Source organism: Rhinichthys klamathensis, unplaced genomic scaffold (assembly GCF_029890125.1).
Source record: "Rhinichthys klamathensis goyatoka isolate OS25496 unplaced genomic scaffold, OSU_Roscu_1.1 h1tg000271l_1, whole genome shotgun sequence".
NCBI lineage: Eukaryota > Metazoa > Chordata > Actinopteri > Cypriniformes > Leuciscidae > Rhinichthys > Rhinichthys klamathensis.
In genome coordinates, this window is record NW_026606791.1 from 737802 (window position 1) to 761839 (window position 24038).

The window sequence follows — 24038 nt, forward strand, 5'->3', positions numbered from 1 at the left end:
TGGAAAATGCAAGCCAAAAACAGAACAATTAGTTTTTTTCACCACCCTTTTCAAATGTGAAATCATGACCTCATCATGATAGTAACCCTAACTGACAAGACGCTTAGAAAAATAATATTTTTAGTTTTCCAGTTCCTCCTGGGGGCTCTGAAGAGCTGTTTGGGAAGAATTGGTTTATAATGTTAATTTACATCTGAATACTAAAAATGTAAAGGAACACTCCACTTTTTTTGGAAATAGGCTCATTCTCCGACTCCCCTAGAGTTACACAGTTTTACCGTTTTTAAATCCACTCAGCCGATCTCCGGGTCTGGCGGTAGCACTTTTAGCATAGCTTAGCATAGATCATTGAATCTGATTAGACCGTTAGCATCTCTCTCAAAAAAATGACCAAAGTTTCTATATTTTTCCTATTTAAAACTTGTAAACTGTAGTTACATCGTGTACTAAGATCTACGGAAAATGCAAAGTTTATAGTTACTAGTCAAATCGGCCTAGTAAATAGCCTCTCATTCCTGCGTAATAATCAAGGAACTTTGCTGCCGTGCATGGGTCATCACCTGATATTACGCGGTACCTGAAAATAGTCCCCAGCTATATAACTTCCAACGTGACCAGCACTAAGTTTCAGGCGCTGTGTAATATCATTGCGTCTGCTCACCCATGGTACGGCAGCAAAGCTCCTTGATTATTACGCAGGAATGAGAGTATAGTTCCTAGCCATATCGGCCTAGAAAATCACAACTTTTCATTTTCCGTTGGTCCGATGTAACTACAGAAGAGGCAAGTTTTAAATAGGAAAAATATAGAAACTCTTTGGTCATTTTTTTGAGAGAGATGCTAACGGTCTAATCAGATTCAATGATCTATGCTAAGCTATGCTAAAAGTGCTACCGCCAGACCCGGAGATCGGCTGAATGGATTCGAAAACGGTAAAACTGTGTAACTCTAGGGGAGTCGGAAAATGATCCTATTTCCAAAAAAAGTGGTGTTCCTTTACATTTAAATTGTTTAATGTTTAAAATCAATAGTGGTGTGAAATCTTGTAAATGTATCAGTTTTGTGTTCAGTATGTTTCGAAAATTTCACTTTAATCCTAAAGTTTGAGAATTTGATGAAACTGCTCTACTGATAACTTCTAGTATGTTGTATTTAATTTAATATATATATATATATACTACTGTAATTTATCAACTGAATCATTCCATTTTATTTAGATTGTTTACGGAGATGATTTTAATCCCTTTTATACATTTTTTTTTTTTTACAGACTTATTTTGTCTTCCAAAATAAAACTGTTAATTTACAATCTTGAGCACGTCTTGACAATTTATTGAATGTGTTTGAACGTTATAATTTGGCAAAGGTCTGTTAAAGAACAGTGTTTGTCATTAGAACCTTTAGTGCCATAACTTTATTGAATGTTTTTGTTTGTAATAAATTAGGAAATACCTGTAAAATAACAGTGTTTCTTCATAAAACTATTAGTGCCATAACTTTATTGAAGGTGTTTGATTGTAATAAATTAGGAAATACCTGTAAAATAACTGTTTCTTCATAAAACTATTAGTGCCATAACTTTATTGAAGGTGTTTGATTGTAATAAATTAGGAAATACCTGTAAAATAACAGTGTTTCTTCATAAAACTATTAGTGCCATAACTTTATTGAAGGTGTTTGATTGTAATAAATTAGGAAATACCTGTAAAATAACAGTGTTTCTTCATAAAACTATTAGTGCCATAACTTTATTGAATGTTTTTGATTGTAATAAATTAGGAAATACCTGTAAAATATCAGTGTTTCTGCATAAAACTATTAGTGCCATCACTTTATTGAATGTTTTTGATTGTAATAATTTAGGAAATACCTGTAAAATAACAGTGTTTCTTCATAAAACTATTAGTGTCATAACTTTATTGAAGGTGTTTGATTGTAATAAATTAGGAAATTCCTGTAAAATAACAGTGTTTCTCAGTAGAACTTTTAGTACCGTCCCTTTATTGAAGGTGTTTGGTCATCATAATCTAGGAAAAATCCATAAAATAACAGTTTTATACTGTAAAAAAATAATAATTAAAAAAACGGTCAAATGACTGGCAGCTACGGCTGCCAAACAAAAACCGTAAAATTAAAGTAAAATATCTTAATTCAAACAAGGAAAAACCTGTAAAATAACAGTGTTTTTCTGTAAAAATTTAAATAAAAAATTCCGTAAAATTATAGGTATTGCACTTTATTGTATTTAAGATATTTTACGTTAATTTTACGGTTTTTGTTTGGCAGCCGTAGCTGCCAGTCATTTGACCGTTTTTTTACGATTTTTTTTTTTACAGTGTTGCTAAATTGCTCCCAAATGTAAGATTGTTATATCATAATAGTATAATAAGTACCCCTTACTTACAGTATAAATATTTTTTTAATTCTCCTGGTTGGTACTAGCCTGGCTCCGCCCTCCTACGCACTTCCGCTCAATTTTATTTTCCTTCAGTACTACGTCTGGGATTGTGCTGTAGACTTTGGTTTCCAGAAATAATTTTTTTACCGGTCCAATCAGCGAACAGAGGGAGTGGCTGAGAACGATGACGTTGATGTAGCGCGTCAGTTTGAGTTGGAGTTCAGTAATGGCAGCGGAGAAAGACGTGAGAAAATCTATTCGGTCCGTTGTTGCAAAACTGCCGAATATCCAGAAGTTAAAGCCCGAGCAAGATCAATGTTTGCTAAGTGTTGTTGGTGGCCATGATTCGGGAAAAGTTTAATTTTCCAGCTCACTCCGCTAGTGGTGAATGAGTTAGCTAAGGCGAACGATAGGATGCAAAGCCGATAGTTGTTGTCGTCTCTTCTTGTTGCACTAATGGAGGACCAAGTGAGGGAGGCAGAAAGGTTAGGAGTTGGTGCTGGGCAGCTCGGCGTGCACGATGATCACTGTGTCACAGCATTTGCGGCAGATCCGAAACGACCGCAGCGGCGTATTGTTAATGATTACACCCAGCTTCGACAGTTGATTGAATACATCACTGTCATTAGTGTCAAATATACATTTAGAATTTAGAATTGTTCCTTGAACTCTTAAATTCGATGAACAAAACATGCAGCTCTCGTTGACAGACATCTTATTCTAAACATAATCCTCTGATCATTCGGACTTGTTTTTTTTTATTGCTTAAAACAATACACAAGTAATAACAGAAAACATAATACAAAAACAAACAAAAAATAATAATAAAAACAAAACAAAAATAAAACAGTAGGGGGATAATATAAAATAAACATGAACAAGTTAAGAGAATTACATGACACTGAAAAAAAGGAAAATAATTACAAACAGATAATGTTTTTAAGGCTTTTTTTGTTCTCAGACAACTTAATTGAAAAGAGGTATTTTTAAAATTCTTTCACAAATATAAGAAAGAGAGGTTTAGCATTTAGATATTTAGATTTATGAATATGGAATTCGGACTTGTTCTTTCCAGCCGGTTTCGGCGCATGACATACGTCACGACCACACGTTAGCGATTGGCTATGGCAGATCCTGAGTGACGCTGGGCAGATCCAATAGTTTTGAACTTTAACAGAGAACCCGCCTACAAGGAAGTAAACGTTTCTCAATGGAGCGAGGCCAGACTCTCTGTACAAATGAAATGTACGAGAGTCTGGTAGAACCAGGCTAGGTTGGTACCCCTTTATTACCCAAACTTAAAATATTGTTCTTATATTGTACTTATATTGTAAGTACGTTATAGGTACACTATAATTACCGAAGGTTACGCTGTAAAATCGCTTTAATTACGCAGTACTCTCCGGGCTGTAATCTAAAGCGTTACCACCCATGCATATTTGTTTCTGCCTTGTTTACTCATGATTACAACATTGTTCTTTTGAACTTGATGTAACATTTTCTTGGTCTGGAAGTAAAAAAAATTGACAGTGTGTCTGCTTTAATGTCTTCAAATTTAAACGAACACTTTCAGCGCACTGCTGGCAAAATCATCAAGAATCTCATGAATCTAACGCATCTGGACTTGTTCAGCAACTGAAGTCAATGCAAGTACCCGTTCGCAGCCATTAGATGCGTTTATAAGTTATTGTGCCCCTTTAAGGTGACCCTGATTCTTTGATGTTTCTCGTATGTTGTGGTTAACTGATTGTAATCTTTCCATTCTCTTCTCTTCCCTCTCTCTTTCTTCACTTTTCTTTACTTACTTGATTACAATCTTTGCTTAGTTTAGTTGTGTGTGTAGTCGTAGTTTAGTTTATTAAACCATCAACGCTTTACTGTCTCTGCGTTTTGCCGCTCACAAATCGAAGTCACTTAAATATCGTGATCTAGCTATATGCTATTACCCTGCTAGTACTTTATTTACTTTAGTACTTTAGTTGGAAAAGTTTATTCTTTCTTGACCAGGAAGATCATTTATTTGATAGAATTGATAATTGATTATGCTTCCTGTTCATTGGATGAACTGATTAAATAATTGTACTATTAATTCAATACAGTCAATTCTAAAATTAATTAAAATATGTATAATTACTTATAATATGTATAAATACTTATATATATAACGAATTATAAGTAATTATAAGTAATTTTAAATATTTTAATTATATATATATATATAATTGAGCTAATTTGCTACATTACAATCAGTGTTGATTGCGTTCTATCTAAATGCATCACAAATAAAGTTTCTTGACAACTGGACTAAACCAAGCCTTTACATTTACATTTATTCATTTAGCAGATACTGTTATTCAAAGCAAATTACAAATGAAGATTTGAACAAAGCAATTATGTTAAGGAGTCAGTAACATGAAAAATCTGAAGAAAGTAATTTAAATGTTAACTTTCAATTTAAAAACAGCTTAAGATCAACATTTTCAATCAAAACAAGAATCTAAATTAATAAATTGTTTTTAAACTACTGAAAGCATACAGAATTTTTTTTCAATGTGTCTCCTATGTGAATTGTACTCTTCCCTTTCAAGGGAACTCGCCCTGCGCCGTATGACGACAGTGTGCAAGCATTTGAAGCACATGTGAAACTAGTCCGATCTTGATTGGTGCTGCATCATGACATGGCATGTGACTGTGTACACGGAAGCAACAGGGACGCCAGCACACAACAGAGTTAGCTTCTGCTCTTCAGCAAGCGCTCTATGTGAAACTGTCTGTCTATTTTGTGTTGTGCATCTCTAGTCAGGAGTTTCTCTGTTTAGAAAGTGAAAATGAAAAAAATTATATATATATAAAAAAAGTGAAATGGCAAGTGAAAAGCAGTTCAAGTGGTGTGTGCATCCCTGTCCCAGATACATCACGGACGGGGACACACACTGCTTGGGTCATGTCTGATGTCGCTGGCTATGTGGCTTCTTCCAACCAGGGGAGGAGACCAATGCTCAAGCTGTCTGCATCTGAGGATGTGGATGTGGATGTGCTCAGCGTCGATGTGGGGGAAATGGAGGACTCGATGTTGGCTGTATACAGAGCTCTGAGGAGCTTCCTCCAGGACCTCAGGGGCCACCACGTTTTATTCGAACAGACAACATGTCGGTGGTCTCAGTCTCCTATATAAATCACTAGGGGGGTCTGAGATTGTGGCCTCTTTGCAGACTGGCCCATCAGATCCTCCTGTGGTCCCAGAGGAAACTGTTGTCTCTCAGAGCAATGTATGTGCGCCTGTGTGCATTTCCCCCAATCGCTCTGCTCCCAGGAGTTCTAGAGAGGGTCCATTGGGACTGGGTCAGTCTGCTTTTGCTAGCCCCATTTTGGCCAGCCTGGGTATGGTTCTAAAATCTAATATCACTTCTGGCAGGGCTTCTGTGGCAGATTCTCTTAAGAAGGGACCTGCTTTCCCAGGCCAGGGACACAATACATCACTCCAGACCGGAGTTATGAAAATTGTGGGTATGGCCCTGAGGGGGTTAAGTACATAGAGGCTGCTCTTTCAGCCAGAGTTGTTGAGACTATACTCAACTCTAGAGCTCCATCCATGAGGAGACTGTACGACATGACATTTAATATATTTACCTCTTGGTGTAGAGAGCATGGGTTGGAACCAGTTAACTGGCTTCAGTGCTGGAGTTCCTCCAAGATAGCTTCTCTACTGCTCTTCCCCCGCCCACACTTAAGGTGTACGTGGCAGCAATAGCAGCTTTCCACGCTCCGTTAAGAGATGGACCACTGGGGAGGCACCAGTTGTCAGTACGGTTCCTTCGTGGGGCGTGGAGGATGAGGCCTGCAGCTCATGCCTGGGATCTGGCGGTGGTTCTCGAGGGGTTATCCCTGGCCCCCTTCAAACCATTGGAGCATCTGAGAAAAATCTGATGCTTAAGATGTCTTTCTTGCTGGCTATTATGTCCCTTAAGAGAGTTGGGGACCATCAAGCTCTTTCTATGTCTCCTCCCTGCCTAGAATTTGCTCATGGGAAGATGAAAGCTATCTTTCATCCTAGACCAGGCTACATGCCTAAAGTGACTTCCAATGTAGCACAGTCTATGTTTTCACAGGCCTTCCATCCTTCACAGCATGTGTCGGCGGAACAAGAGAGACTTCACTTCCTCTGCCCTGTGTGGGCCTTAGAGATTTATGTACAGATGTCTTCTTGATGGAGGAAGTCAGACCAGTTATTAGTGTGCTTTGGGTGACCCAAGAAGGGATCTTCGGCCTCCAAGGAAACAATCAGTAAATGGATTTTTGTGGCAATTTCTTTGGCCTACCAGCTGCAGGGCATTCTTTCACCTCTGGCCACAAGGGCTCATTCTACTAGAAGCATTAAGTCTTCTACAGCCATCCATTCGGGGGGCTCCCTGCAAGACATATGTGATGCTGTGGGCTGGGCTACCCTACATACTTTTATGAGGTTTTACAGTCTGCATCTTCCTTCTACGCCGGGTTCACATGTGCATTAATTGTAAGTTGTGCCAGGACAGTTTCACACTAGGACAGGCATTAGTCGGTGTGGCGCAGTGGGTATTTAATTCCCCAAAATGTCGTCATACGACGCAGTGTGAGTTCCCTCGAAAGGGAATGTCTCAGGTTACGACTGTAACCCTTGCTCCCTGAGAAGGGAATGAGATGCTGGTATGCCTGAGAGCAACTTGCTTTGACCTATCAGAAGCTAACTATATTGTGTGCCGGCATCCCTTTGTAGCTTCCGTGTACGCCCGTTACATGCCACGTCAAATGTTACGTCATGACGCAGCACCAATCAAGATTAGACTAGTTAAACACGTGCTTCAGACGCTTGCGCACCGAGGGCGTTCCCCAAAGTGTCTTCATACGACACAGCGTCTCGTTCTCTTCTCAGGGAACAAGGGTTACAGTTACAGAGACGTTTTCTTGGAATTGTATTGCTTGATGACCTACTCTGACAGTTGCTCTGACAGGCTCTCCAGTTGTTCAGCCTCTTTGGAAACATCTAGAAAAAAGATATTCAACCTATGTCATAAACATTTGTGTAGTGATTTATGTAGTGATAACGAGTGTAGTGATTAAGAATCAGTCAATAGAACACTGAACAAGCCTCTTGTTTGGTTTAATAGGATGACATTCTCTCTTACCCATAATTCTGATTTTGCTGTTTTTTGACAGTGACATTTCCATTGATCTCTTTACTCCTGATTGAAGAGCATCCTTTATGTACAGCTACACAAAGAAACAAAAGATGATTTAGTTTCAATAATTTTATATATGTCCTAAAACATGTTTGTCAGGATGAAAGTGAGATTAGTACCTTTAAGTTATTGAACTTTTTAAGCACTTTCATTTTTGCCTTGTTGAACATGTCTTGTTTTATCGTATCAACTGTGGTTATTAACAGTTCTTGCCTTTTCTGCATGGATTTTTTCCCATGCATCTTTGCAGCTTCTAAAATAAGGAACATTCAGTATTAATTTTATTTGACATGGAGACACATCAGCACAATAAATGTGTTTATAATAAAACTGTAAAAAAAAATCATTGATAACATTTTGACCTGAAAATCAATTTAATTTAATAAAATCCAGTGCAACTTAACAGTTAACTTTTTTTTCAGGGACAATATCCCCAGTTGCAACCTGAGATTATGTATCAGCTCATGGATTGCCCATTATGGGTTTTACCAACCCATATCTTTAACCACTATGCCATATACCTCACAGTGAAAATACCAAAACAGATTTTAACCCACACACAACTATGTACAAACACAGTTACAGTTAACACACACACTTACTGTCATAGCAGGAAGTCATTTCATCCTCAATAGTTTTTTTAATTGACAAATGGATGTCTTTCTTTATTTCAACAATTTCCCTGTTTAGCGATGCCTTCAGTTTGGTTTCCTTTTAGAAGGAGGGAAAAAGTCAGAAAAGTCTTAGAATTAGTTTTTAATCAAGGTATACCCGATTACACCAGTCACTGCATTACATGAACAGTTTGTTCAGTACATTTCAGCATTCAGTGGTTTATGGACCTGTCACAATGTAATGCAGCTTTACAAAGATGATGTTAGGGCAGTGTCAACTTTATTGGATCAGTCAGCAGACCTGAACCTGACTATTATTTTTAATCAATTCAAATGTAGAGAGACACAGGTTAACCTGGTGACTCTATGAACTTGGACTTACAAACATACACCCATTTCACTGGTACTGTGCATTGCCTGCAAAATTAATAGCTGTGTACACATCAGGAAGGTGTTATGTAGTTTTTGTTTTGTTCAGTTTAAGTTTGTTACTGCTGTGTTTTGTTATAGTTTTCAACTCTTTATAGTTTTTTTTAAAGTTTGTCATTATTTTTCTAAAAGAACAGAATGCCAGAACGCACAATAATTCATAGGATAATTTACCTTTATTTTTCCACAAACCTTATTGCAGTTAAACTTCCGATTCAAACCCTGTACAACCAAACCCATAATCTAGGTTAAAGTGCTTTTTAAAGCAACAGCCACATCATTTCCTGTGGAAGCTACCATTTTGGTGTGATGTCAAAGAGGATTTAGAAACAGTTGTTTTTGCCATTTCATTTGTTGTTAAACTCTTTCTCTGTTAATGGTTGTAGATTTGATTAGAAGGATATCGTTTTTTTTTTTTTTTTTCGTTCATCGAGGCTTCACACTCCATCCCAGTAGGTGGCAGAAATGCACCTCAAGCTGGTTTGCCAACCGCCAAAAAACACAAAAGAAGAAGAAGAAGAAGGATTTCAGTTCTGATTGTAGACTCCTCACTGAGCAGTGCTGCGAACTTGGGCCATTTGGTTTAGCCAAAATTAGCACATTGTTGCTGTTTTGTTTTCTTTTTGTACAGTTTTTATTTATTATTGTTTTATCCTGCACTGTAAATATTTTAGCACCATTCAATTAAACACCATTTTTGGATTTTGTGTCAACTTTTTGTACAGCACGTCATTTCCCTTTTCCACACCAACTGGTTGGCCTCCCTACACAGAGGTTATTTACTTGGTAGTCTTAAAGATAATGAAGGGAGAAGAAAAAACTGGACATCTCCTTCGTTTCAAACGGATTACATAAACTGAGAATATTTGTTTTTTTAAATAAATTACTTCATGTAAAAGAAGAGAATGCAAGCTTTATAAAGACATATGTCTCGTGCCTGTATGACAAGTATTCGCGGAGTTACAGTTAATTTTCCGACGCGTTTCAGAATGGACTTCACTGACAGAGAGAACGCAGAACTCACATCATGTTTGTTTTTCTTTATTTGACGAAAAGCACAACACTTTGTTTTTATTGTGAGTATCCATAAAAAATAGACACTTAACAGGATCTAATGATATATAACACTTATATGTAAGATCGAAATCAACCGAGTATTTTGAGTCTCTTTTGCACTGATAAGAAAAAAAGCGATCGTGCCGGCGTGATTGCCGATCCCAGAGGGTTAAAGGGATAGTTCACCCAAAAATGAAAATTCTGTCAACATTTACAGTGAGAGTGAGAGTGAGAGTGAGAGAGAGAGTTGGACTGGGAACTCACGTGCTGCTGAGGAAAAGGGGAAATCCAGCCTGCAAGCTTTTTGTCGATCGTGTTTTTGTTGATTGTTGTGCTGTGTCACCCAGGTGACACGGTGAACGCGCAAGTGTGCACCTTTCTTTTGTTTTCTGCTTTTATTTGAATAAATCGTGAGTCCCGGTCACGCCGACCCCTGTCTTCTTCCTTCCACCCACACTGAACCTCATCAAACTGGTGCCGAAACCCGGGAAGGGAGAAGATCGCCGCCGCAATCATGCAGACCCAGCCAGGAACGCCATTTGCGGACATCATTCAATCGCTCGCGGGTCTTCACCAAGAACAACATCGAGCCCTGCTGGCCGTAAAGGAAGAAGCAGGACCAGTGTTTCAAGATGCTCCTCCGAGGTCAGCAGGAAGACCGGAGCTGGATGGACCAGGAGATTTGGGCCGCCCCCTCTCCAGCTACGGCCTCAGCCCTGCCCCTAACTCTCAATAAAAGGGGCTCCCAGGACGATCCGGAGGCCTTCCTGGATCTTTTTGAGAGGTCTGCCGAGGCCCGGGGATAACGTCGCTGAGCCAGGTCATCCAACTGGCGGAGGACCAGATGGTGGCGTGCCCAGGGGTTGGCGAACCCCTGCCATCTGCTTCTCTCTCTCTCTCTCTCTCTCTCTCTCTCTCTCTCTCTCTCTCTCTCTCTCTCTCTCTCTCTCTCTCTCTCTCTCTCTCTCTCTCTCTCTCTCTCTTTCTCTTTTCCCCCTCTCTCTCCAGTCCCCTCTCTAAGCCTGTCCCCCTCCCAGGTCTCGTGGGGGGCTTACGCCCCGGCCGGTGCCGAGGTGGAGAACGGGGACCCCGGCGGATCCTGCTCCAACGCCCAGGGCCCCTCCCCGGGGGGCGGGCTCGACCATCGGCCACTTCACCTTTTCAGCCGCGCCACTGCTCTCTGCCTGGGCCGGCCTGTTGCACTTCATTGATCGTGTCCGGTGATGGAGGTGGGGATACTGATCCGGGTCCCCGACGCACCACAGGCTGCCTCCGATCAAGCTGGCCTGTACCAGATACCAGTGAGTATCAAGGGGGATACGTTTCAGGCTTTGGTGGATTCAGGGTGTAACCAAACCTCCATTCATCAAAGCCTGATTCAACCTAGGGCATTGGATAATAGCCGCATGGTTAAGGTATGGTGTGTGCACAGGGAGGTGGTAAACTATCCGATATTGCCCGTGGACATTCAATTTAGGGGACAAAAACATAGAGTAGAGGTGGCAGTTAACCCGCACTTCAGGCATCTGCTAATTTTGGGGACCAATTGGACAGCCTTTAATAAATGATTAGGGTATTTTTGTGCGGATGCCTATTGGCCAAAAAGAGACAAGAGGAAGGCGGCAGTTGCTCAGGTGGGAGAAGCTGAGCCGGGACCTCTGGGAGCTGTTCCAGGGGAAGAGAGCGCTCTGGAGAGAACCATCCTCACAGAGCGCGATGATTTTCCCCAGGAGCAGTCCCAGGATGAAACGCTGAAACATGCCTTTGATCAGGTCCGCTCTATCGACGGCCAGCTGCTCCACCCAGACCAACCGCTCTCCTATCTCTATTTTACAAACTTAAAAGATAAGTTGTATCGGGTGACCCAAGACACCCAGTCAAAGCAGGATACAACTCAGTTATTGGTACCAAAAAGCCGCCGGGAAATGCTTTTCCAGACAGCTCACTGTAATCCAATGACCGGGCAATTAGGACAAACGGCTACACTAAACCATCTCATGGCCCGGTTCTTCTGGCCGGGCATTCACGAGAATGTGCGCAAGTGGTCCGCCTCTTGTCGTGAATGTCAGTTAGTGAATCCCCCGGCCAACCCAAATGCACCTTTGTGCCCACTTCCCTTAATGCAGGTCCCCTTCGAACGAATTGGCATGGACCTCATCGGGCCATGAGAACAGTCTGCACGAGGGCACCACTTTGCTTTAGTCCTGGTGGATTATGCAATGCGGTACCCTGAAGCAGTGCCACTCCGCAGTATCTCCGCTAAAAGCGTCGCGGGTGCACTGTTTCAATTAATCTCCCGGGTGGGAATCCCAAAAGAGATTCTCACCGTTCAAGGCACGGCGTGCTGCTGAGGAAAAAGGGAAATCCAGCCTGCAAGCTTTTTGTCGATCGTGTTTTTGTTGATTGTTGTGCTGTGTCACCCAGGTGACACAGTGAACGTGCAAGTGTGCACCTTTCTTTTGTTTTCTGCTTTTATTTGAATAAATCGTGAGTCCCAGTCACGCTGACCACTGTCTTCTTCCTTCCACCCACACTGAACCTCAACACAAAGATATTTTGAATAATGTTGGTGACCAAACAGTTGGGTAACCATTGACAACCACTGTATGAAAAAAAACCCTCAAAATATTCTCTTTCATGGTCTACAGAAGTACGGAACTCATACGGGTTTGGAATGACATTAGGGTGAGAAAATTAATAAAAAATTTTGGGTGAACTATCCTTTTAAAAGTATAGTAGCAAAAACAGTTTATAAGGAACAAGGATTCACATAGACTTTAGTAGAATTAATAGAGGACCAGGTTCAGATTAAGCCCCCTGAGTGCCCACAAGAGGACAACTGAACTTACCTCTATTTTGATGAAGTTCTGAATGTGACGTAATGTGGGAGGTCCAGGGTTAGCAGAGTCATTCTGGATGATACTGAATTTGTCAATCTGTTCCTGCACTGACCTTCCTGTTTTTCCACTCACACTAAAGCCAAGAGAAAACAAAGATATTTTTTTGTAAACTTTTTTAGAGTATTGTTGTCTTCCTTCAGACATAATGCGATAAAAGAATTACACAAAGGAATCCTGTGACACCCCAGTCATTTCATGCTTTTTACTGGTTAAGGACTACATTTCAAATAGTTTTAGCTACTTGATTCATTCCTGAATGGATCAGCATTTTTGCATGGATAGGTTGAATGAATGGTTGCTTGTACCTCTATTGAAATTACTGAATAATCCCCACCATTACACAGACTTACATTCTTTGTAGAATAATGTGCCAACAGAGACAAGCAGAGTGATACAAGCAGTGAAAATTTCCCTGTGACACTAGTCCTATATTGGCACACTTTGAATGCCACTTGCCCAATCAGATTCAAGGACTGAAACTATAACTGTTGTATACATATCTGTAACTTCTTATGCTGATGCGCTAAACATTGACCATACATTGTAAAGTGTTTTCATTATATATATTTTTTCAACTAAACAAAGGAAGACAATAAAATAAGAAAACAGAACTTACGGAAATATCAAATTGAAATCTTCATCAATGGATTCATGCAGGGGTTTCACCAATTTCTTATTCAGATCTAGGTCTTGATCCATTTTTCTTGGCATAAAGCACCCGTGATTCTTACACAAAGCTTGAAGGGTTTTATGGAATCCTCTTCTATCTTTTTTCTGATTGACAATAAAATAAATACAAATGGTGTTCAAACCCTGATCATACGGAACGGATTTCCCCTCGGGAAAAACCCTTTGGCTCTCAACCACCACTGTAGGGGTCTCATGTGTCCAAAAGGTATGACGCTGGACGCTGCTGCCATGAGCCCCAGCAATCTCTGAAACTGCTTCACAGTGAGGTTGTGGCCTAGCTTCGCTCTGGAGACCATCGCCCGTATGGACTCCACGCGTGCGGGAGACATTTGTGCCCGCATCGCCGTGGAGTCCCATATAATTCCCAGGAACGTAGTCCTCTGGGGGGGGTGTCAACACACTCTTCTTCGTGTTGAGTCTGAGCCCCAGGCACCTGATATGGGCCAGAACGACATCTCGATGCCGAACTGCCATCTCGCACGACTTGGCCAATATTAGCCAGTCGTCGATATAATTGAGTACACGGATGCCCTGGAGTCTCAGCGGAGCCAGCGCTGCATCCATGCACTTGGTGAAGGTGCGAGGGGAGAGAGCTAGGCCGAAGGGAAGAACCCGATATTGGTACGCTTCGCCCCCGAAAGCGAACCTCAGGAACTTCCTGTGACATGGAAGGATGGAAATATGGAAGTATGCGTCCTTCAGATCTATCGTGACGAACCAGTCCTCGAACTGGATCTGACTCACGATGGCTGTGATTGTGAGCATCTTGAACCTGAATCTCCTCAGAGACCGATTCAAGTGCCTGAGATCTATTATTGGACGCAACCCCCCATCCTTCTTGGGAACTATGAAGTAGCGGCTGCAGGGCCGTCGCTAGTGGGGTGAAAGGTGTTGACAATTATAGGGGCCCCCGCTGCCCAGGGGGCCCCACAAAATCCAGCAGTTATACTATTTAGGCCCCTGTAGTATGAATAATTCTAATATTTACATTAGTTGTATGCCTGAGATTTAAATGAAAACCACAAAAACGTGCAATTTGGGTAAATATTTGTCCAAATATCTGCTTCTCTTACCTCCATAAAAATGGTTTAGTCCGACCTAAGTATTTATTAATTATTCAGTCAGAGTCAGTGACAAACATCAGATGGACCCAATAAAATTGTAAGTCCCACCCCAGCTCGTGAACAGAACCAATCAGAGTTGAGGCGGCAGCCTGAAGTTAACGATGAACTTGGTGGAAGAGCAGGAGACTGACTGACTGAAAAATGTCGGGGAAAAGAAAACATAAATCAGGTACCAGAAATGCCATGAAAAGACGGAGAGGGAGGCAAGGAGAGTGGTTGTATCCCAGTCGATCAAGACGTTCTTAAAGACCGGTTATTGTTATTTCGCTGGGAATTAGAAAACTTCCGTCTACAGTCTGCCGTGTACAGTCATTTGTTATTATCGGTGCGCGCCGCAATCGACCGAATGATTACGTGGTCTAAATTCCTGTCTTTTTACACTATTATAACTAGAGTTTTAAAAAAATTACACAAGTCACGACGCATTGCATTATGCATCTGACCTGCCGGCTGATGATATTTAAAACATCGAGAAAACACGAATACAACACACTGCACTTGGATGAATAAATGTTAGGGCTGCACGATTAATCGAATTTTAATCACGATCACGATTTTGGCTTCCCACGATCAAATTCGCGCGATCGAGCAATATTTAAAATGCCTCATTCCGTTCACAGAATGCTTGCTCCAAAGTTTTTTTTTTTTTGCAAAGCCAATCTAGCGCTCTGTAAACCACTATCTGAGAGAGTGCGCGAGAGAGACCGAGTATCTGCGCGCGAGCGAGTGTCCAAGTGCGCGCTCGAAAGTGCGCGAGAGATACCGAGTGTGTCTGCGTGCGAGCGCCAGCGCGCGAGAGATACTGATTGTGTCTGCGCGCGAGAGAGACCGAGTGACAGTGCGCGTGAGAGACCGTCGTGTGAGCATTAGTAAATTGGTACATACTACATAGTAATATATAATTACTATATAAGAGGCATGTGGAAGTTCGATTAATGGACTCCAATAATCATATCCTACTACAAACGTCTTGTTTTGAACTATTGTTTAATAAATAGAAATAATTCGAGCACATAAACTTTCATATGGAGGATTAAATAGATTCAAGTTATGCAGTAAGACTTCACAACTAAATCACTGACACTGTACCACAACATTTTACATTTCTTAAGCGTCAAATAACAATGACTCTGAATTTCATCCATTAATCGAACTTCCATAGTGTAGTTCTGCCTTGAAATGTTCTCATTTGGTTACATTCTGTTATGGAATATTTGTTTTTTATTGATTGTATATTTTGCACGTTTTATTCACATCCATTATGCAGGTACAATGCAAGTTTACATTTTGCTTCCTAAAATATATTTACACAATGTAAAATAGTGCCCTGTTGAAGTTTTGCTACATTTTCTTTATTGTTTTCTTTATTTTTATTTATTCTTTAAGGAGATGCACTGAATTCTAGTGAATAAGAGGACCTATTTTATTTTGATGCACATAGTTGTACATTAGCAGGAACGTAGCACAATATGGACGTGAAAGCAGTTATAATTAGCCTATGTGACAAAATTTGTTTTGGTTAAAATCAACAAATAATCGTGATAATTAATCGTGATCTCAATATTGATCAAAATAATCGTGATTATCATTTTGGCCCAAATCGTGCAGCCCTAATAAATGTATTCGCTTTATTTAATAATATTACCAGTTCCATATTATCTTTATAAAAAAATAAGACAATGAATGGTTTTATTTTTTTAATTAGACTGCATTCTTGTCAATTTCTAAATGTTTACTTTTTGATTTATGAATTATAACAGACTGATGGGGAAAAAAATTATTACTTTTTAAAAATTGGTTTTATTATTATTTAACAATTTCTTGCTTTTTTGTTAGTTTTTATTAGTTGTAATTTTTATATAAACATTTAACTTTTAAAATAAAGGTTTTACAACAACATCACCATCTTCTGTTATGTGGGTGGGCCTCCATGTTCATCTATTGTACAGTATATGATATTGGTGGAGGGTGGTGGGGGCCCACATCAATATTTTTTCAGGGGGCCCCGAATCCTCTAGCTACGGCCCTGAGCGGCTGTAAAACCCGGACTCCCTGTCTGGCGGAGGAATACGTTCTATAGCCTCCTTTACCAGTAGGGAGTTTACTTCTTGTTCCAATACCCGACCCTGCTTTGGGTCGACTACAGTCCAGATCACCCAGTTGAACTTTGGTGGGTGGAAACTGAACTGCAGTCTGTACCCCAAGGGAACCAGCCTCTCAAGACTGGCTTCGTGTATCGTTCGAGATTCGTTCTCGATACCCTGAAGCGGCTCTCCGGCAGGGTTTGGGCGAGACGATTATCGATGTGCGGACGCGAGCGCTGCCTGGCCGCAAGCCTGTGGGGCAGACAGAGCAGCGTGCGTTCGCTGGAAACCGATCTGTCCCGAAGCGCACTTAGGGCGGGATACAGACATCGTTTTCCTGAGGGCTCCCAGATGGGAGGCTCTTTCGGTTTCGTTTTCGACACCCTGAAGCGGAAAACCGGCAGGGAATAAATCGAAAACAGTTTCCGATGTGCGGACGCGCACACTGCCTGGCCGCAAGCCTTTGTGGCGGACACTGTTGCGTGCATTCGCTGAAAACCGATGTGTCCCGAAGCGTGTTTGACGCTGGATACAAACATCGATTTCCTGAGGCCTCCGCAGAGGAGCGATTCTCGCTCATCCCTCCACGGGGGGGACAGCCCTGCTATTTTCGTCTTGTTTTCGATACCCTGAAGCGGAGGACCGGCAGGGAAAAATTTTAAACGATTTTCGACGTTCGCTGCTCATCATTTTAATTCCTCAGAATTAAATGCAGCCATAAACACCATACTGTTTTAATATTATTTACAGTCTCGTAATCTACACGCTGCCTCAGCAAACGCGAGAATCGAGCCATAACAATATATTTGGCTTTCATCCCTCGAGAGGAAAGTCAACAGGTGCGAGGCTGAAACATCCGACAGCGGTTTATTTAGACCTACGCGTCGAGATATTTCTCAATGAACACTGCCAGCACCCTCAGGAACTGACTGTGAATGCCTCGCACTCAAACAGTATTATTTCACAGATTGTGTCCCTTTTATTGTAGACCCGTAATCTACGCGCTGCGTAGATTCGAGTCACTATAGATTCTGTATTGCAATGCAAACCTTAAATCTACCCGCTGCCTCGGCAAACGCCAGATCCCAGTCACGGAATCTTTATTGCAGAGTAGACCCGTAATCTACACGCTGCCTCGGCAAACGCGAGATCCGAGCCACTATAGATTCTGTATTGCAATGCAGACCTTAAATCTACGCACTGCCTCGACAAATGCGAGATCCCAGTCACAGAATCTTTATTGCAGAGTAGACCAGTAATCTACACGCTGCCTTGGCAAACGCGAGATCCGAGCCACTATAGATTCTGTATTGCAATGCAGACCTTAAATCTACACGCTGGGGTTCGCAATCAGGGCTGACCAACCGGGCATGCACTCTGGTGACGGCATCATCAGTGTAGGAGGAACAGTGAGTGAAATATCACACGTATCCTGTCCGAGGAGTGGAATGGCGAGCAAGCGATGAGCGGGTCCTGTTACTGGCCACTGGGGGCGAGTACATTAGAGAGGACACTGGCTCCACTCGGAGATTGTAGAATCTCGCAATTGTCTTGGGTGTCACCCAGCCTGCAGCTCTGCAGATGTCTATCAGTGAGGCGTCGTGCGCTAGAGTCCAAGAGGAAGCCAAACTCTGGGTGTGGAAGCCACACTGCTGGTATGCCAAAGCAATGGCATCCACTATCCAGTGAGACAACCTTTGCTTGGAGAGAGCCTTTCCCTTCAGCTTCCCACCATAACAGACAAAGAGCTGGTCTGAGGTCCTGAAACACTGCGTTCTGTCTACGTAAGCACGGAGGGTGCGTGCTGGACAGAGCAGTGCCAAGGCTGGGTCTGCCTCCTCCGAGGGCACGATTGCAGGTTCACCACCTGATCCCTGAAAGGAGTGGTGGGAACCTTGGCCACGTATCCAGGCCGGGGTCTCAGGATCACGTGGCCCGAATTCCAGGCACGCTTCGTCAACCGAAAATGCCTGCAGGTCCCCTACCCTCTTGATGGGAGGCCAAAGCAACCAGGAGAGCTGTCTTCATAGACCGTATTTTAAGCTCCACTGATCGCAATAGCTCAAAGGGAGCTCTGTGCAGGGCAGATAACACCACTGCGAGGTCCCAAGAGGGTACAATAGGAAAGTGATGAGGATTTAGTCTCCACGCTCCTCTAAGGAACCTGATGACAAGGTCATGCTTCCCCACAGACGTACCTTCAACTGTATCGTAATGTGCGGCGATACCGGCAACATACACTTTGAGGGTGGAGGAAGACAGCCTTGGCTCCAACCCATCTTCCAGGAAGGAAAGCATGACACTGATCGGGCATTTTCTGGGGTCTTCTTGGCGAGAAGAACACCAGGTGATGAAGAGGTTCCACTTCAACGCATAGACATGTCGAGTAGACATGGCCCTAGCAGAAGTGATGGTAGCCACCACCGGAGTTGGTAGGGTACTCAAACCTGCCGCGTTCCGTCCAGAAGCCATACATGGAGGTCCCGTAGAAAGGAAAGGTTCGACCATGGGGTGAAGGTCTGACGGCAGTAACTGGTACTGGTACTGGTACTCGGGGCGTGCCTGGTTACCATGCCCATCTCGGGACTCGATTGCGAATCCAGTGCTGAAGCGGCCTCATATGAATCAGTCCGAGCGGGGCTGCCGCTGCGGACGTCATGTCCCCCAAGAGCCTCTGAAAAAACTTCAGTGGAACCACACTCTTGCTCTAGAATTGACTCAGGCAATTCAGCAGTGACTGCGTGCGGTCGCTCGTAAGCTGCACGCACATGGCGACCGAGTCGACCATACCGAGAAAAGAGATCCTCTGCACGGGGGATAGTTTGCTCTTTTCCCAGTTGACCCGAAGGCCCAAATAGTCAAAGTCCCGGAGCACCAGATCCCTGTGTTCACAAACCTGGTCTTGAGAGTGAGCTAGGAGCAGCCAGTCGTCGAGATAGTTCAGGATGCGAACCCTGTGTTGCCGGAGTGACACAAGGGCTGCCTTGACGACTTAAGACTGAAGACTGAAGACGCGAGGGGACAGGGCTAACCCGAATGGGAGAACCGTGTACTGGTATGCCTGCACCTCTAAAGCAAACCTAAGAAACGGTATGTGTCGAAGAAGAATGGAGACATGAGAGTACGCGTCCTTCAGGTCGATTGCTGCAAACCAATCCAACGGATGACCACATTCGAAAATGCGTTAGGCTGTCAACATCTTGAATAGAAGCCTGTGAAGGGTATAGCGGATTCCCCGGAAGCGGGGAGGAGACCGTGCAAACTGAATCGCATAGCAGAGCCTGATGGTTCTCACGAGCCAGCAGGACAGATTGGGAAGCTCCAAAAACTTAACCAGCGGGGTCATGTGAACCACAGACGTACCCACGATGGGGCAGCGAGGTGGAATGGGCCCGGACGTGCGAGGTGGAGCATCCCGGTGTGGGGGCATGGTCATAAGCCGCGTCCTGACAGAGGAGACAGACAAGAGTGGCGAGGCTCGTAAGCGGATATGTAGTGATTCAAGAGTGATCACTTGACGTATAATTAAATGTGTAACGCGATCTCTGCTAAATACTTTAATTAAATGTTACAGTTTACGTTGTAATTTATCTGTAATCAGTAAATTAATGATCCTGCAGAAGAATTACCAGTATTATTTTCTTTTAATGATGTTATTTTAATTTGTATGCTTGTAAAAGCACCTGGATTATTTAATAATATATTAATGTCAAAGTCATTTCTGACCAGACCGATGGTTATCATACTCAATTGCACATTCTCTGTGTATTTAAAGCTGGAGCTGGCAAAAGTAAAACACGTCATCTGGTGGACCTTTGTTGTGAAATAAACAGGAATTTCTCGGTCCAGGTAACAGAGAAAGAGTAAATATTATTAATTTACATATACTACTGACATTGTAACAATACAAAGCATGTTGAAAGTCGGCCGAGATAGAGTTTAAATCACACTCACAGGTGCTATTAATGCCTTTGTGGAAGTAACACATGATTGCACTGAATCTTCCACTCCCTTTGAGAGACACTGCTCCAGATCATTATAAATGGTCTCAAAACGATTGTCCAGTTCATGTAGTGCCTTCGTTAGGTTCTCTTCAATTGTTTTGCGGATACTGACTTTCATTTCAGCCTAAAACACATTCATACAACCGTAGTGAATTACATAATAGATACAGGCATCATTCTGAAAACATCTGCATGTAAAATGACAAGAATTTTGCTACATACCGTTTTCTTGTCTGAATCCAGCTGGACACTTTGGATCAAGGACAAAACTCCCTTTGCTTCATTGACATAATCTCTGGTCAGCTCTCTGTTAATGTTCTTATTAAGAATCCTCAGATCATCCTGCAGCCTTGGGATTTCTACAGAAGAGTGTGATATGGACTCATTTGGTCAGTGATTGGTCTTGCTTGTAAAATACTTAAATTTCAGATTGATTTAAAATATGCAATTAATTACAAAACAGGCTTTTACTTCATGTATGGATTTTTTGCCCTAGTAAAAAGGAGTTTTTACCTGTTTCGATAGATTTCAGATTGAAACTGATGTCGAAGAATGCATTGGAGCTTACAGTAAATACTTGAAGAAAAACACTGCTGAATCTTTTCTAAAAAAAAAAAAACATAAATAATATATATATATACATACAAGTAATTAAATAAGAAGAGAATCAGGCATAATTAGAATTTATCAAAAATGATGGTACCTTGATTTCAGAATTTTCAAACTTTTCTTTCACCCTTGTCTTGGCATGGTCATTTCTATGAAGTATGCACACTTTTTTCTGTACCTGAAAAATATATTTTTTTAAAACATGTTTTTATAGGGGCTATATGGGGTTAATAGTATAGGTCAAATATGAAATCAGTTTAAATGGCTGAATATTAAAACTGCATATAATACTGAAAATTAGTGGAGAAGTAAAAACAGCATTATCGACAACGTGAGTAAGCTCAGATAATATTTTGAGTTATTTTTTATAGAATAATAAATGGACATTTAAAAAATGAAATTAATTGAATTATTAATTATTATATAAAATTAACTTAATTTTTATTAAATATTTCTAAATATATTTTTAAATATTTTTTAATTTTATAAGGCACTTTAATATATATAAATAGTATCTGTGTGTAAAGGTCACCAGCTGGAGTGCCCTTGAGAGCCTCCAGAGGGCACTCCACATCAGACTATTGTCATTCCCTCACAAACTACATTTCCCATAACTTACTGCCCGGACTCTTCATCCATTATCACATTCACCTGTGTCTCATTATCTTGTTTATCTCACCACATATAAGCCTGGTTTTCTCATTCATTATCTGTGAAGTTTTGTTTACTGCATTTCTGAGCATTCTCCCTGGTTTCATTGACTCTTGGTTCTTTTCCTGTTTTTTGGATTCTTTTTTTTTTTTACCTCTGACCCCTGCCTGTTTGTTTGGACTGCCTTCCTGTGTTTGACCCTTTACTGGTGTTTGATTATGATTCTGGATTACTCAAATAAACTGCATTTGGATCCTCAACCTTTGTGTCTGTGTCTCAGAGCAGTTTGTGATAGAAGACTTCGCCAATATGGATCCAGCTGTTGAGTTAGTCCGCCTGCGCAGAGGTAACCGCACCCTTGAAGAGCACATATTTTCCTGGACATTGCAAATGTTTCTGAACTGCCAGATTGTGCTCTCATCGACTTTTTCTGTTACGGCTTAACCATCTGCTCAAGGACAAGTTAATCCACGATGCTCCTTGAGGGTCGTTCAGTGACTTTTTGGATTATGCCCTGCTTTTGAGTGGTTCATCCTACACTGTTGAGGAGGACGTGTCCCCTAAATATTTTTTGGGGAGGGGCATCACACTCCAAGATCCAGTGGCCACGGAGCTTGGCCCACCACAATCATCAGCATGCCCATGTCTGCCTCTTCACGTCATGCCTGCCGAGCCTGAGCTTCTTCACGTCATGCCTGCCAAGCCTGAGCTTCTTCACGTCCTGCCTGCCGAGCCTGAGCTTCTTCACGTTGTGCCTGCTGAGCCTGAGCTTTTTCACGTCGTGCCTGCTGAGCCCGAGTCAGTTCTGGAAAAGACAGCACTCATCATAGTCGCCACGGCGATTTTGAGTGTGTGGGCACTTCCCACATCGACTCCAACCCATGAATCCTTGGACAAGATGGCCGCCGCCATGCCTGTGTCTTTGGACAAGATGGCTGCCTGTGTCTCATTATCTTGTTTAACTCACCCCATATAAGCCTGGTTTTCTCATTCATTATCTGCGAAGTCTTGTTTAGTGTTTATACTGCATTTCTGAGCATTCTCCCTGGTTTCATTGTCTCTTGGATTTTTGCCTATTTCTTGGCTTCCCTTTTTGCCTCTGACCCCTGCTTGTTTTTTGGACTGCCTTAGCCTACTGTGCTCGACCCTTTGCCTGTGTTTGATTATGATTCTGGATTACTCAAATAAACTGCATTTGGATCCTCAACCTTTGTGTCTCGGAGCAGTTTGTGACAATGTGGAATTTCAATGCCCCTTTTATTTATCTTCAAAAGTTTCTATTAAAATATACCAATATTTATGTAAAACTTGTGCACTTTATAACAGATTCACCTTTTCCTCTTAAAGTGCCACTATTATGCTATTTTAAAGTTTCCTAATGTTGTTTTGGAGTCTCCTACAACAGGTTTACATGCATCAAAGGTCATTTCCTCATAATATACATTTGCACGGTTTCATTTCCTCATAATATACATTTGCACATCACCACATTTTCAATGATTCTCAAAAGACTCGTCAGATGAAAGAAATCTCTCTAAATCCCTCCTTTCCATGAGCTACTCTGCTCTGATTGGCCAGACAGCTCAGTCTGTTGTCATTGGTTTACTGCGTACAGCGCGTCGAAAACAAAAACTGCTTCATACTGTATTGCCCCTGGCTGTAGCCTACCTTCACATTGTAGAGCACAGGTTATTCTCGACACTTCTTGAGCTAAACACCCTACCAGAAGCTTTTTTTCCCTTGGTCGAACATTATTAAAATTAGAGCTCAAGGTCACTTTCGTGATTTGGGAAAAGCCTGTAAAAGTTCTTTGCAAAACTCACAAGTGTAAGGGAAAAGCTAGTGAATATAACACTCCATAGAAATTTATTGATAACTGGATGATATTCTAAATACTTTTTAAGTGTTGATCTGAAAATACAAGCATTTATAAAACTTTAAAAAAAAAAATGTTTTACTTGGCGTCGTTACACTACATCCTTATGCACGCTTTCTGCCAGGACTTTTACGGGCTTTTCCCAAATCACGGAAGTGACCTCGACGTCTGGGTTAGCGGTAGCATAAGCCATCAGGCAAGTGTTATTTAAATAAACTCCTGATGTACTTACAAACTTTCCAATGCCTCGTTTTATGAATACAGAACCTGCACTAAGCCATTCGGCTGATATCTCTAAATAACCTCTAACTTTAATAATGTTCAAACAAGGGGAAAAAGCTTCTGGGCGGGTGTTTTGCTCGAGGTCATGGTGCAAAGGACCCAAGG

At 41.7% G+C, this 24038-nt stretch overlaps 1 protein-coding gene across 1 annotated transcript in view; it reads right to left on the bottom strand.

Moving 5' to 3' along the window:
* Nucleotides 1–7146: 7146 nt before the first annotated feature.
* The window catches only part of LOC130102323 (nuclear GTPase SLIP-GC-like), a 96149-nt gene continuing 79257 nt past the window's right edge, over nt 7147–24038 (bottom strand). Inside the window, exons 9-18 of the mRNA XM_056268318.1 lie at nt 21219–21302; nt 21029–21119; nt 20738–20874; nt 20466–20639; nt 13230–13387; nt 12563–12686; nt 8217–8325; nt 7734–7867; nt 7561–7645; nt 7147–7418 (exon numbers count right to left, since the gene is read on the bottom strand). Coding sequence (XP_056124293.1) covers nt 7363–7418; nt 7561–7645; nt 7734–7867; nt 8217–8325; nt 12563–12686; nt 13230–13387; nt 20466–20639; nt 20738–20874; nt 21029–21119; nt 21219–21302 — 1152 coding nt within the window. The 3' untranslated portion in view covers nt 7147–7362. The remainder of the gene's footprint in view (nt 7419–7560; nt 7646–7733; nt 7868–8216; nt 8326–12562; nt 12687–13229; nt 13388–20465; nt 20640–20737; nt 20875–21028; nt 21120–21218; nt 21303–24038) is intronic.